The following is a 13,398-nucleotide window of genomic DNA, read 5'->3' as shown; positions in this document are numbered from 1 at the left end:
ATGAAATTATTGGGGCCCTTGAATGAAGACAGTGGGTAGAGCATCCACTGGATCTCATTCTGTTGAGCAGGGAAGTTATTTCACTTCTTGCCCTGTTTGTCCTTCATCCTGTGTTCACTGCTCTGTGCTGCTCTGGACACAGCAGCAGAGATGCCTGAAAATTGAAATTTCTCCACATTTTTGGTCTCAGTCTCTTGAGTCCTGGGGCAAGACTTCTGTCATCCCTGTCGCTAAGAACCTCCACATGGAGATTTGGCCTTTGGTGATGAATGCTGGAGTTTCCAGAGGCTCCCAACAGGCTGAAACTGAGGAGGAGTTTCATGCTTACCTGCTTCAAGCTCCTTCCAGTATGCCAGCTCAGCTCTTTGAATGTTTGTGACACTGTGGAGCCACCTGGTCTAGTGGAAGGTGTCCCTGCCCATGGCAGGGGGTAGAATGAGATGGTCTCCAAGGTCCCTTCCAACCCAAACCATTCTGGGATTCTGTGATCTTCATTGGCTGGAGTCCCCCAGGATGCAGCAAGGATGGTAACAGAGTTCACTCTTGGAAGTCTCCTGTGAAATTACCTTTAGTCCAAGAAAGAGTATTTTATTGACTTCTCTGAAATCCTTTATTGAGATCAATTGCAGGGAATGTTGTGGAACAAGTATAAACGGACTAAAAGGAAATAAGGTGTGTTTTTGAAATCCTTCAGGCTGTTCACCAGCTGGCTCTGGGTACAACTCCCAGATCAGTAATTCTGGTAATGCTGGGAAGGTATCCCAAGTGGAACACCAAGTGGAAAACCACTCTTTGAGTGGTCTCTGTTGGCCTGTGATAGGTCACAGATTCCCAGAATCCCAGAATGGTCAGGCTGGAAGGGGCCACCATGGGTCACCTGGTCCCATCCCCCTGCTCAGCAGGACCATCCCAGAGCACAGGGCACAGGATTTTGTCCAGATGGGTCTGAAATATCTCCACCCCGTCCCTGGGCAGGGCTCGGGCACTGCCCAGGGAAGAAGTTCTGTGTCATATTCAGGTGGAACTTCTTGGGCATCAGCTCCTGCCCAGGTCACAGACTTATGTCAATTCTGGGTCTGATCCCTTGGGCCTATGCTGAAATTCTTGTTTCTGCTCAGCATCTGAAGACATCAATGAAAGAAATTTTCAAGCAATTTCACTTCTGCTGTTTAAACTGGTGCCCAGTTTGTTGTGTGGCTTCAGGAAGAGCAGTGAGTGGTAGGTTGGAAGTGAGGCAGGAGTGCAGCCCAGGCACCCCACCTTTGGTGTCTCCTGCAGCAGCAGATGAGCTCAGCATCCCCAGGAGCCTGGAGCTGCATTCTTGGCATTCCTGCAGCTCCTTAGATGTCAGTGATGTCATCTATAGCAGCCAGGGAATTGCAGATCCCAGAGGGCCTGAACTCATGTCTTAGCAAGTAGGCGTAGGAGGAACCAATTTCTGTCGTGTACTGCACTGTACCAGCAAGTTTCATTGAATCAAATCACAGCAAATGTATTTGCATCTACATTTCTGTCTTCTGGGAATACAACAATGTCCAACAAGAGATGCTCGTGTCCTCCACCAGCCGCTTGCTCATCCATGCTACAGAAAACTACATCTGAGCAGTAAAACAGTGGGAAGCCGGTGCAGAGTGAGATTGAAAAGCAAATAACTTATTCCTTTAGCTGTTCAATCTTTGTTCTTGTGCCCAGGACCTGCTGATATAAAACATATTTCAAGACAGAACTGGCATGGAGTGAAGGCATCAGCCCTTCTCTGGAAAGCATCCCTTGAAAACTCCATCTTTGTCAGCCTGTGAAAGAGATGAGTTTGCTTTTTTTTTTTTTTTTTTGTGCAGGACAAAATAGCTTGTTTTAGGAACACAGAAGCAAAATTTTAATTGAAGTTTCGTAATTTTATCACCTGGCATTTTGTACCACGAGTTTTGGGATGATGGCAAACCAGTACTCTGCAGGCTCTTGGTAGGCACGGGATGCATCAGTTCCTGCTTCTGGTGTAGCTGGGAGTTGGAACTCTGGGATGGACTAAAGCAGCACTTTTTTTAACAATGGTTTGATGGTACCTCAAAGCCACAGTGGCACAGTCTGCACATGATCAGCATTAAATAGCATTTCACACGCTAAAGTTTGGTAGCGAGGGAGACTGATGGGCACTTTTCTGTCTGAAATGGAAATCTTAATTTTTTTTTCTAGTTGTATTTAGGAAGTTACCTCTGACAGGACCTTCCAGGGCAGAGCATGGCGCAGAGATTAACTTCTACACTCACTGAGCCTCCCCAGGTGGGTGTGGGTGCAGGACCATGAGTAGGACAGACCCTCCTCTGCCGCTGCGGAATTTCCTGCTTGGAAGCAGAGTTTGCTCTGCAGCCTCAGTGCTGCTTGAATGTGGCTCTCTGTTACTCAGCTGTAATTAGAGCAGCTTGCCAGTTCTTTATTTCATCCCTTCATTTCAATGGGATTTCTAGATCTGGTGCAATTTGCCCCAGAGAGCTGGGGTTTGTTTTCAGGCCCAAACCTTGCCAGACCTTATACCTATGCCTGCATTTCTCCATCTACAAATAACAATGGAAGTGATTTTATCTAATCTCCCACCACCTGGTTTGTTCTTGTGCTCACTCTTAGGCATGAGGGTATTAAAAATGTTTTTGGCAGGAGGCGCTTTAAGCTGTGTAACCACCAGCATTAACCCAACTACCCAGGCTATGTGTAAAGAACCAGGTATGGGTGGCAGTGACCTCATGCAGGGAGGGAAACCTGGACAGCCAGAGCTCGTGGATTGTGTAGTGTCCTCCATGAAGGGCTGGAAGGCAGCACAGCAAAGCCATGGCCAGTGTCGGGCAGGGAACGGCCCACCCGCCTGCGGCCCTGGGCACGGGGGCTTCAGGGAGCCCTCGGGCCTTCCTGTGTCTCTACGTGACTTGTCCAGATCCCAGGACACCTCCGGAGCAGATCTGTGACTTTCTAGCTTTGGTTTCATGACGGAGCACCCAAGGCCCCTCCTCTACGCCGGCATTTCGGCGCTGTGCTTTGGAAGGACTCCAGACCAGCAGTGAAGGGCTCTTTGATAATATCTGACGGGTGGGTAAGAATTTTGGGCAGCAGCCAAGGTACACATTGCCTGTAATCGTTAACTCGGTCTGTAAACAGTTCAAACGGCACTGAAGAGGCCGTCAGTTATTACATTAGAGAGAAGCCTTTCATGTGCCCGCGCAGGAGCCGGAGCCGCACAGCGCCGGCCCCTGCGGAGCAGCTCTGGCTGCAGGGCTGCAGCACGGCCTGGCCGTACCGCGGGTGCTGCACGCCTGACCTTCAAACCCTCGGCGCTGCAGCAATAACTAAATCATTACTTTCCTTTTGTTCTGCACCTGGCTCAGCGGTGGAGCCCAGCGAGATGGAGGGGGAAGGGATCAGGCAATGTTCCCCCGGCGCCGGCCGAGAAGGTTCAGCAGGGCTGGCTCCTCCACCCCAAACCCATCTCCTGCCGGCAGCTTTTCCCTGGGGTGATTCCTCCATTCCAAGCCCATCTCCTGGCTGCGGCTTTTCTCTGGTGAGAACAGCTCCATGTGCAATCCTAACAAACGTTTCACTTGTGAACTGGTAAAGCTTCCCTGGACCATTCCTGGTTTCTCCAGAAATGGCCACAGTGCTGGTTCAGGGCCATGTCAGGGTCCTGACATTTCCAGGCAATGATGCTTCATCTTCAGAAGAGTTTTAGAGAATTTCCCAGTCCACATCAACCTGTGGAAAGCTCTTTGGTCTCTTTCCAGGAGCAGTTCAGCCCTCCTGTAGATGTATGATGCTTCAGAAGAAGTTGTTGCTTAATTTGCCCCAAAAGGAATTTTCTTGTCAGTCTTTGCTCTTCTAGATCCACTTTCTCCTTTCTAGAGGATCAAGAATGCTCCTTCTGGTATTATTGCCAAGGTTTTAACTTTGAAACCCATTGTAAAAAGCTGGTGGTTGAGGAAAAGTACCCAGTGGCTGCAGTAAAGCGATTTGGGCTCAGGTGAATCTCTGTATGTGGCCAGTCACTGCAGGACTGCTTTCAGGGTTAGAGCTGTCTCAGGTGTTTCAGTTGTGGGAGTCCTCTGAGCCACCTCTGAGCTGTTCCCAAGGGACCTCTGTGCTTGGAGAGGCGAGAGAGCTGCCAGCACAGCTTGGGCTTTGCCAGTGCTTCGAGGGCTGCAGAGGGACAAGACTTGTGTGAGTTCTGTGGGACAGCTTTAACCTCCCAGCCACTGCCAGCACAGTACAGAGGGGCATGTCAAAGAGGGTCTTCAAGGATGGAGATGACTCCAGAGTGGGGACAGGCTGGGCCCTCCAAGGTATTTGAGGTGAGCAGGTCACTGTGGGTTGGATGCTGTCCACGGGATTTGGGATCCAGACTGCCTGCAGAGTGCTTGAGGCAGAGAAGTATGAGCTGTTCTCCCGTGACTTGGGCCAGCTTGCCTTTACTTCCATTTAGTGCTGTGAGTCAGGGCTGACCAGACTCCCTTTGCCTTTGATACTCCAACATGGATGTGTGGAGCAGAGACAGTTTAACCAGACATTGTTATGGAACTTTGCCAGAGGTTTCCTTGCCAGTCCATATAATCCTCATGGTGGCTGGGCCAACGGAAGTGACACTTGCTTCCCTCATGTGGTATTTCTCTGTCCGCAGGAGAACAAAATTCAGCACAGCTGTCAGTGAGGGGCGTTTGAGAGTTTTCTCCAGCCCATGGGAATCATTTAGGTTGGAAAAGCCCTCCAGCACCATCAGGCCTGTGCCTGATCCCCACCTTGTCACCAGCCCAGAGCACTCAGTGCCACGTCCAGGCCTTCCTTGAGCACCTCCAGGGATGAGGACTCCATCATCTCCTTGGGCAGCCCCTTCCGAGGCCTGACCACCCTTTCCAGGAAGAAAGTCCTCCTGATGTCAAACCTGACCTTCCCCTGGCACAGTTTAAGGTCATTTCCTCTTGTCCTGTCCCTTGTTCCCTAGGAGCAAGGCCTGACCCTGACCTGGCTCTGAAGTCCTTTCAGGGAGTTGTAGAGAGCGACAGAAAAGATCCAGACCACCTAAACTCTCTAATCATGCACGTGTGGTAATCAAATAAACATCCCTCTTGGGTTCAGCACTGCTCTTCATTGCTCACCAGCTTGGTAATGAAAAGGAGAGGGAAAACCAGTAATTTCTTGATTAGGGACTGATTTGTTGTATCAAACCCTCAGGCCCTGCTGACCCTTGACTTGGGCCAAAGGTAGTGAAGTTCATGAGCATGAGTAAGGGCACAAGCACAGGAGTATTGCACAGGCACCTTGTAGGTCCTTTGTCTCCTTTCCCACCTCTGGCCATTCCTTCAGGGGACTTGGATGGTTGTCTGAGCTGTTCACACACTGAGGTAGGACCTGAGTCTCTCTAAGAATAATGTATCTGTTATCAGTGAATGTGTTTGTCTGTGACTCACATGTGGGTAAGGTGTGTTTATTATAACAGCTCTTGAAACTTTATGCAGGTAAATTAAAAAAAGCCCCATATCCTGATGGCTGAGCTTCATGCCCAGGAGTCATAGAAATGGCAGCTTTCCCTTGGGCCTCTTGAAACACTCTGCTGTTCTTTTCCAGCCAGCCATTTCCATCTTCTTCCTGGCTAAAATCCACTTCATCTCCCTACCCTAGCAGTGTCCTACAGCACTTTCCAGCTCTGCTGTCAGTGTGTTTCAGCCTCCTGGCAGCATCTCCCGTGCCTATGGTAGTGTCCTGTCATTCCTGCTGCTGTCTCTGTGAGTAGAGTGGAATGATCTTGGGGTAAGAGTGGCTTCTGTTCAGCTGGTAAAGCTGGAGAGTTCAGGTAAACTGGGAAGAGCCTTTCTTACAGCAATAAAGACATTCACACGGTATTTTTCACGGAGTCACAGAATCACTGAGGTTGAAAAAGACCTTGAAGAGCATCAAGTCCAACCTGTGACCAATCCCCACCTTGTCACCCAGCCCAGAACCCTGAGTGCCATTCCTTGGACATGTCCAGGGATAGGAACTCCACCGCTTCCCTGGGCAGCCCCTTCCAATACCTGACATGAAGAAATTCTTACTAATGTCCAACCTGAACCTCCCTGGACACAACCTGTAGCTGTTTCCTCTTGTCCTGTCACTTGTCTGGGAGAAGAGTCTGATCCCCACCTGGGTCCAGCCTCTTATCAGGTTGAGCTTTGGGGCAGGCTGGGAGAGGAGGATCTGGTGTCTGGGTTGTCCCAACAGAGCAGTGTTGCTGTCAGGAGCATTCTGCAGTGACTGAGAAGTGCACATGGTCTGTTCCATCCCAGCTGTGCACGGTCCCTGGAGATGTCCCTCATGCCAGCAGCTGGGACACTGCCTATGCTCTGACACCTCTGGGAGATGCACTGTGCAGGTGCAGATCTGGCTTTTAGAGCTGAGACATCTGCTGTGCTCCTTCCACACAGCAATCCTGTCTCGGGTGCCCTGTTTCCATTTCCTCATAGATCCAGCAGAGGATCTTGCCCAGTAATTCTTACATCCACGCTAGTGTTGGCAGCAAAGATGGAGAGGGTGGTAGGAGACCACTTCCACTTGTCTTTTGAAGCCTACAAAGGAATACAAACCTTACTTACCTCAGAGGCTCACTGACAGAATTCCAGCAGGGAAGAGGTGTCTTGAGCCAGACATATCCACAAATCCAGGAATATCCATATCCTGCCTCAGAAGCTCATGCTGGGTGACAGTGACATGAGAGCTGGGTGAAGCCAGCAGTGGGCAGTGGGTGTCTCCCGTGGATGCATGGACATGGCACTATGATGTCCGAGATGCTCTGTGTCACCAAAGGTGCTGTTGTGGTGCCCTAGGCTCCTTCATCCCCTCACTGCTACTTTGGCTGTAGCTCATCTTTGAAGGAGATTTTCCATAAGGTATTTCATCCACTCGAGGCTGTGGTGCCAATGGCATGTGGAGAATGGTCCTGGCATGAGATGGAGTGGTCCTGGCATGAGCTGTGGTAGGGGAGGCCCTGCTGTCCTGAACAAAGTCCTTGCACCCTTCTCCTGGCCCTGCATGTGTGAGCATTCCCTCACGGTCTTGCATGGGATTCTACCTGCTGGAATACTGGCAAGAGGAGGGGAAGGAGAACTGGTGCTGGGACACAGCCAGAAGTCACAGTACTGTCCCACAGATAAGGCAGCAGCTGGCTCTGCTGGTGTTCTGGGCACAGATGCTGACCTGGCTCTCTGGCACCACTGACCACAAATCCCAGTGATATTCTGGAGTTTGGTTCCTCGATGAAATATTCATGGCACAAGTCATCTAGTGGGGAGGTGAGTGTGCAGCCCATGGTGATGCCTGGTGAGTGCAGAACCCCGTGTGTGCTCCAAAATGTGCAGAGCACGGGCAAATCACAATGGATAATCCTCTGCAGCCCCCTGACTGCAGCAGGCTGTGCCCGCAACCAGGCTGGTGTCCCCACCTTTGCATGTAACAGCTCTTCCTGATGTTTTGATCCAGGAATTCTTCATATTTTTAAGGAGTTTCTGTAGCTTTAACATATCCCACCTGTAGTAAGCTGAAGAATTCTTGTTCACTTAATCACTTGTACAGAAATCTCTGTTTGAGATGGAGTGAGCAGGACTCCTTGTAACAGTCAAAATGTTGACACACTGCAGCTTTATCTAGTGGATTTTCATTTTTCATTTGTTTTTTACAGTAATGCCTGTTTGCTTTTTGACTGCTTTGGGTGATTCAACAGTGGTTTCCATAAAACTCCCCGCCGTGACTCCAAGCTCTTTCCTGTTCATTAACTGCTCACCTAGTGCTCATCCCTGTGCAAAATACCTGGATATATTTTTTCATATTTGCATATCTTAATATCCTGTATCACTCCATCACTCAGCATGAGATCCTTTGCTAGACAGTTTTAATATTTACCAGCTTGGATTTTTATGTGTTACTGAAGAGTTCGGTCGTTTCACCATCCCTCTCATTTTCCATGTGGTTTGTGAATATTTGGACAACACAGTTTACCTTGGGACTGTGCTGGTGAGTTCATTGTAAGGGCTGCCCTGCTTTCTTCCCTTTTTAGTCCTGAAGATCATAGAACCATGGAATGGTTTGGATTGGAAGGGATCTTAAAGCCCATCTCGTCCCACTCCCTGCCATGGGCAGGGACATCTCAGGCTGCTCCAAGCCCCGTCCAGCCTGGCCTTGGACACTGCCAGGGATCCAAGGGCAGCCACAGCTGCTCTGGGCACCCTGTGCCAGGGCCTGCCCACCCTCCCAGGGGACAATTCCTTCCCAATATCCCATCCATCCCTGCCCTCTGGCAGTGGGAAGCTATTCCCCCTTGTTCTGTTGCTTCAGGCCCATGTCCAAAGTCCTTTTCCCTGGGCAGTACTGCGCAATATTCCATCGTCTTCCATACCCTTGACCTTGCAGAAGAACAGAAGAGACACCAGAGTCTGGCATTCATGGAACTACCTTTAGTCCCACACTCACTGACTGCTTTGAGGAGCCCTGTGGCTCTGTGAACCATCCTTTTCCTTTTCCAAAGCTCTGTTAGTTCTTCCCTTCTCTTCATTAATCTGTTTTTTTTTAACCTGGCTTTTCTTTTGGCAGGGAAGTCGGCATTATCAATCTGCCATTCCCTGCATTGCTCTTGACTCCTTTAAATGCATTTTGGTATTTGCTGCCTGCAGTTCTTCTGGGATTGTAGTCAGTGTAGTGAAGAGTTCAGTCCAGGATTTTTCTCAAGCCCTTTGGTGAACACTCTCCTGTCCTGTTCTCTTCCTGTCTTTTCCATGTCAATCCTATTGGTTGGTTAAACCATTTCTCCTGCCGCTGCAGATCAGATCAAATTTTGATTCCTCTCCCATGAAGAAAGCGTGGGAAGTGCTCTGAGTTCCCTTACAGAGAAAATGAGGATTTTCTCCGAGTCCTTTTTCAGCCCTTGTCCCTCAGGACTCCTTGGTGAACAGAAAGAAGAACAGAAATGTTTAAAGTCTCCCTGGGGAGGAAAAAAAAAAATAGCACAAATAATCTCTTTTCTATGGGCATGGTTGATTCAGTGAGAACTAATAGGCTCAGGCTGGAGCAAAACTGACTCCAGTGAGGCACTGCAATACACTTTCTGATGTGGAGGAGAAGGGAGTCCTGCAGTGAGTGAGGAGTCTCCCTTTTTGGAGGTCTTGAAAACAGGTTCAGCAAGTGTCTCAGAGGAATGTTTTAGGTCTGTCTGATCCTGCCTTCAGGCAGCAAAGTGGGCTAGATGACCTCTCAGGGTCACCTTTTTTCCTCCTGTTTTGTACATGAAGTTCCCAAGTGGGAATTGTGCACCTCTCCATGCCTGATTCCCCAGGACCTTTCCCCATGTTTCTGCTGCTCAGTGCAACCTGTGATTCATGCTGGTGTGAACTTCAGTATTTTAGGAGTAGTACTCTGGACAGAAAAGGTAGAAAATAAAGAGAAGCCATAAGGTAAGGGAACAAGAAACCAAAAAGGTGGTATCAAGAAGATAGGGATGAGGAGGAGCTCTGTGTCTTCTCAGAAGATGTGACAGGTGGGATGTGGTGACAGAGACAGATGGAGTGACAAAGCCAGGGATCACAGGTTGGAAGTGTCTTACCAGGGCCAGGGTGTGGACAGAGCTGCCGGGCTGAATTATCTAAAAGTGGGTCCAAACCCTGCCAGCTGATCCCAGCCCACCACTAGGATCCCGGGAGCACAGGGGCAGGCAGGAATTGTCCTGGGAGAAGGATCTGGCAGAACAGCAATGTGTAGAACACCAGGGAGCCCTAGCTGGAACAGCATCATAATCACAGAGGTCCCTCTGCTGACTGGGAGCCCCTGGGCAGTGTTGGAACAGGAGTGTGGTGGGATTTAGGCAGCATGTATGAAACCTCTCTGATTTTGGGTATGAACATACCCCCTCTCTCCAGCAATGGGATTTTGTTATCTCCTAGGTCAGATAAGGGTTTGTAAGGAGCTGTTGTCCTGTGGCTGTGGCAGTCGGTACTACAGAAGTGCCCAGCCTGGCAGAGAGGGGGATGCCATGCCTGGGAGCCCATCTGCAGCCACAGACCCAGGAGGGAGCAAGGGATCCTGACTCTGCAGCTGCAGCCACGCATGGGGCACGCATGGAGTCCTCTGCACTGAGAAATCTCATAATATTTGTTTTTCCACATCATCCTTAGATTATTTTTCAAGTCTGCTCTTGTCCTGTGAGCACAGTGTGCAGCCAGGATCCCTCACTCATAATACCAGGGACAGGGCAGTGGGAATGCCAGGAAATGCTGTTGAAGGATGTAGAAAGTAAGAGTCATGTCTTGCTGCTGTGCTGCTGCTGGACTTGACTGTACAGTGACAAACAGGAGAAGGAGCTGAGGGGAGGAGAGGAAAGAGGTCTCTGGAGCAGAGATGAGTGGAGTGTGTGGCTGTGGCAGATGGTGCCTGTGTCCCCAAGCTGCCCCTGGGCATTGCAGGGTGCTGAGAAGGCTTCTGGGCCCAGCCTCCAGCCTGATCATGTCTGTGAGGGACCCAGCACAGAATAATGAGGGTCCATTACTCTGCCTCAGCTCCATGGATAGCTGCCCTTGTGGGAAGGGTCTCAGGTGCAGGTACCAGCAGGTCTTCTCCAGATTTATCATCTGGGTCTTGCTCCAGAGCAGCTGCCACCATTTTCCATAAGTTCCCCATGCACATTTGGAGGTGCAGCAGCTTGGCCCATTGTTCATATTCCTGGTGTTCATGGTTAATCATGGAATGGCCTGGGTTGGAACAGACCTTAAAGCTCATCTTGTTCCACCCCCTGCCATGGGCAGGGACACCTTCCACTGTCCCAGGTTGTTCCAAGCCCCATCCAGCCTGGCCTTGGACACTTCTGGGATCCAGGGGCAGGCACAGCTTCTCTGAGCACCCTGTGCTAGGCCCCCTCACCCTAATGCTGGCATCAGGCCCAGCAATCCTGGTCACAGAGAGGCTGCTCTGAGCTCAGCACACAGGACTGTCACTGCCCTGTGAGTGTCACAGCCAGGGTTGGACACAGCTCCAAGGTTCTTCTCAGCTCCCCCAGCTCCAGGAGCAGCCCGGGGAAGGCTCCAGTCAGGTCCCTCTGAGCTTTTGGAGCTATCCTGAGACACACTCTGTATTTCCTGTTTGGTGTTTTTCTGTGGCTGTGACAAGCACATATTAACCCAAAGCCATGATCACATCTTAAGCCCACGTCCCAGCCAGGCAAGCAGAGCACAAAGTGGTGCCGTTCTGGGTGAATCCAGCAGGATCACAGGCACTTGGATGCCGTGTCGGTGTTGGTCAAGGCAGCACCTGTCGGTGCTCCGACGGAACAGGGGCTTTTTGGGAGCTTCCCTGACTGCTCCAAGCCATAACAGATCCAATTGCTTCCCTAAAAACCTGGATTTATAGAGTTTGTGGTGCTTGGCTTGGTACAATTGCACTCTATCTGATGTCCTGTAGTGAAGTCTAAGTTGTAGCATCCCAGAATGGTTTGGGTTGGAAGGGACCTTAAAGATCATCCAGTTGTCCCCACTGCTATGGGCAGGGACATCTTCTACTAGACCAGTGTTTTGACAAAAGGATACAAACTTTTACTTTTAAATATTTCAAATTTCAGTGAAATCCTTTGCTTTTACTTTGGTTTTAAGCAGCTCCAGAAATGATTAGGAGTTGGATACAAACTCACAGCCACAGACATTTGTACTAGGCATTAGCATAAGTTGGTCTTGATGCTATCACCCTAGGATTTGATAATTTTAACTTACTTTCATAGTTTTGTTAGACCTGTTCTTGTTTTGATGCCCAAGACTTGGTGCTGCCAAAAGCAGCTCTGTGGCTTTGTGGTGCCTCCCAATCCTGCAGTGCTGGGTGCTTGTGGATGTGGGATTGGTGCTGAGTTATATCACTGCACAGGCAGCAGAAAGCCTCCCCATGACTGGCAGCAGCATTCCTGGCATTTTTCTAATGGGTATAACCCTGGTATTGAGGGGGTTGTCTGCCAGCCACCTTCCTGGGAATCCCAGTGCCGGGGGTTCAGTGGAGCACAGCAGGAGGCCATAGAACTGTGGTCTCCAGCTCCAGAGTCCAGCCAGGCTCTGGGGAGTGGTTGGAGTGCCTGGGGTGACACCCAGCTTCGGCAATGAGTGTTCTTTTGTGTCTTTCAAGGCCTCAGTGGCTCGGGCAGGGCCATGGGATGTAGCAGTGTTATGGTGGCACCCGGCAGGTGGGGGTCCTGCACCTCTGGGCAGGTCCAGAGGGTTTTGCAGGGTGGGCTTGAGCCCCCTTTGCAGTGCTGAGCCCCAGGATCTGAGTTTCTCCTTGCTTTTGTTCTGCAGTCCCACCCACTATCCCTGTGCAACACCAGCGAGGATGAACACACGGAATCGGGATTCATCACCATCGTCAAGCTGGAACAGCCGGATCGGGATCCCAACCCCTGCCTGTCCCTGGCCAACAAGGTAAGTGCAAAAATGCCTGAAATGGCATCAGCCTGGGAAGTGAAACCTGTGGTGCAGCAAAGGAAAGGGGAGGAGGAGGCAGCAAGGAAAGAGCTGTTGGGAAGTAGAGAAAAGGACAAGGACAGATCAGGGTCCTTGGCAGAGGCAGTCCTTGGTAGAAGGGGTCCTTTGGGAGAGATGCTGTGCCAGCCATCCCAAACACCCATCCCTTGACCTTTTGGACTGCCTGACTTTGTAAAAGGTGTGGAGTTCCGTCTAGCCTGGCAGCTCTGGGTTGGTCAGACCTTACCCAGCATCCCACACTCTTTGCTGCCTAATAGCCTTGTGCCTCTCCTGTTTTACAGCCTCACGTTGCTTTCTGGTCTGTGTGATTTGTGTTTCTCTGTGTTCTCTGGCCTGTGGGAAAACATGGACACAGAGAACATCTTCCGTGGCTCTGTTTCCAAAAATAATGCTGCAATATTTCCCTGGATGAGGCACGGGAAGAGTCAGTGCTGAGCAGTGAGATAAATGCAGACCAGCTGAACTAGTGGTGGGTCACGACTTGTTAACAGTTCATGCCCTGGGAGATCTCAGAGGTCTTTGGATCAGGCACCTCAGTGAAACAGCACTTCCTATGCCAAAAGCTGAGGTCAGTGGTCCAATTCTCTGGTAATAAGGAAGTCAGGTAGGAACAAGGGTCATTTTAAGGCTTAAAATCTTTGTGATTCTGATTAAGTTGCATGGATAAGGATGACATTGTTTTTTTCTTTTGATTGTCTCTCTACCAAATGTTGGCTATTTTCATGCTTGTGCAAGTGTTGTACAAGCATGAAAATCCCCTTGTTCAGCTCTTCTTGGCTTTACTTGGATTGCCTTCAGGTCATTTCACCCTGTTGCCTTCCTGCTGGTGGTGACGTGGTGGGGATGGGGACAGGGTCCTTTTCCCTGTTCCCTACAGCTCAGCTGAAGA

At 50.2% G+C, this 13,398-nt stretch overlaps 1 protein-coding gene across 1 annotated transcript in view; it reads left to right on the top strand.

Annotated features, from left to right (window-relative positions):
* The window catches only part of RNF43 (ring finger protein 43), a 55,770-nt gene that overhangs the window by 27,245 nt on the left and 15,127 nt on the right, over positions 1–13,398 (top strand). The window contains exon 2 of the mRNA XM_066563637.1: positions 12,324–12,446. Coding sequence (XP_066419734.1) covers positions 12,324–12,446 — 123 coding nt within the window. The remainder of the gene's footprint in view (positions 1–12,323; positions 12,447–13,398) is intronic.

This window comes from Molothrus aeneus, chromosome 20, assembly GCF_037042795.1.
Source record: "Molothrus aeneus isolate 106 chromosome 20, BPBGC_Maene_1.0, whole genome shotgun sequence".
Classification (NCBI taxonomy): Eukaryota; Metazoa; Chordata; class Aves; order Passeriformes; family Icteridae; genus Molothrus; species Molothrus aeneus.
Note: the sequence above shows the minus strand (reverse complement) of the source record. Positions and strands in the feature narration are given on the sequence as shown.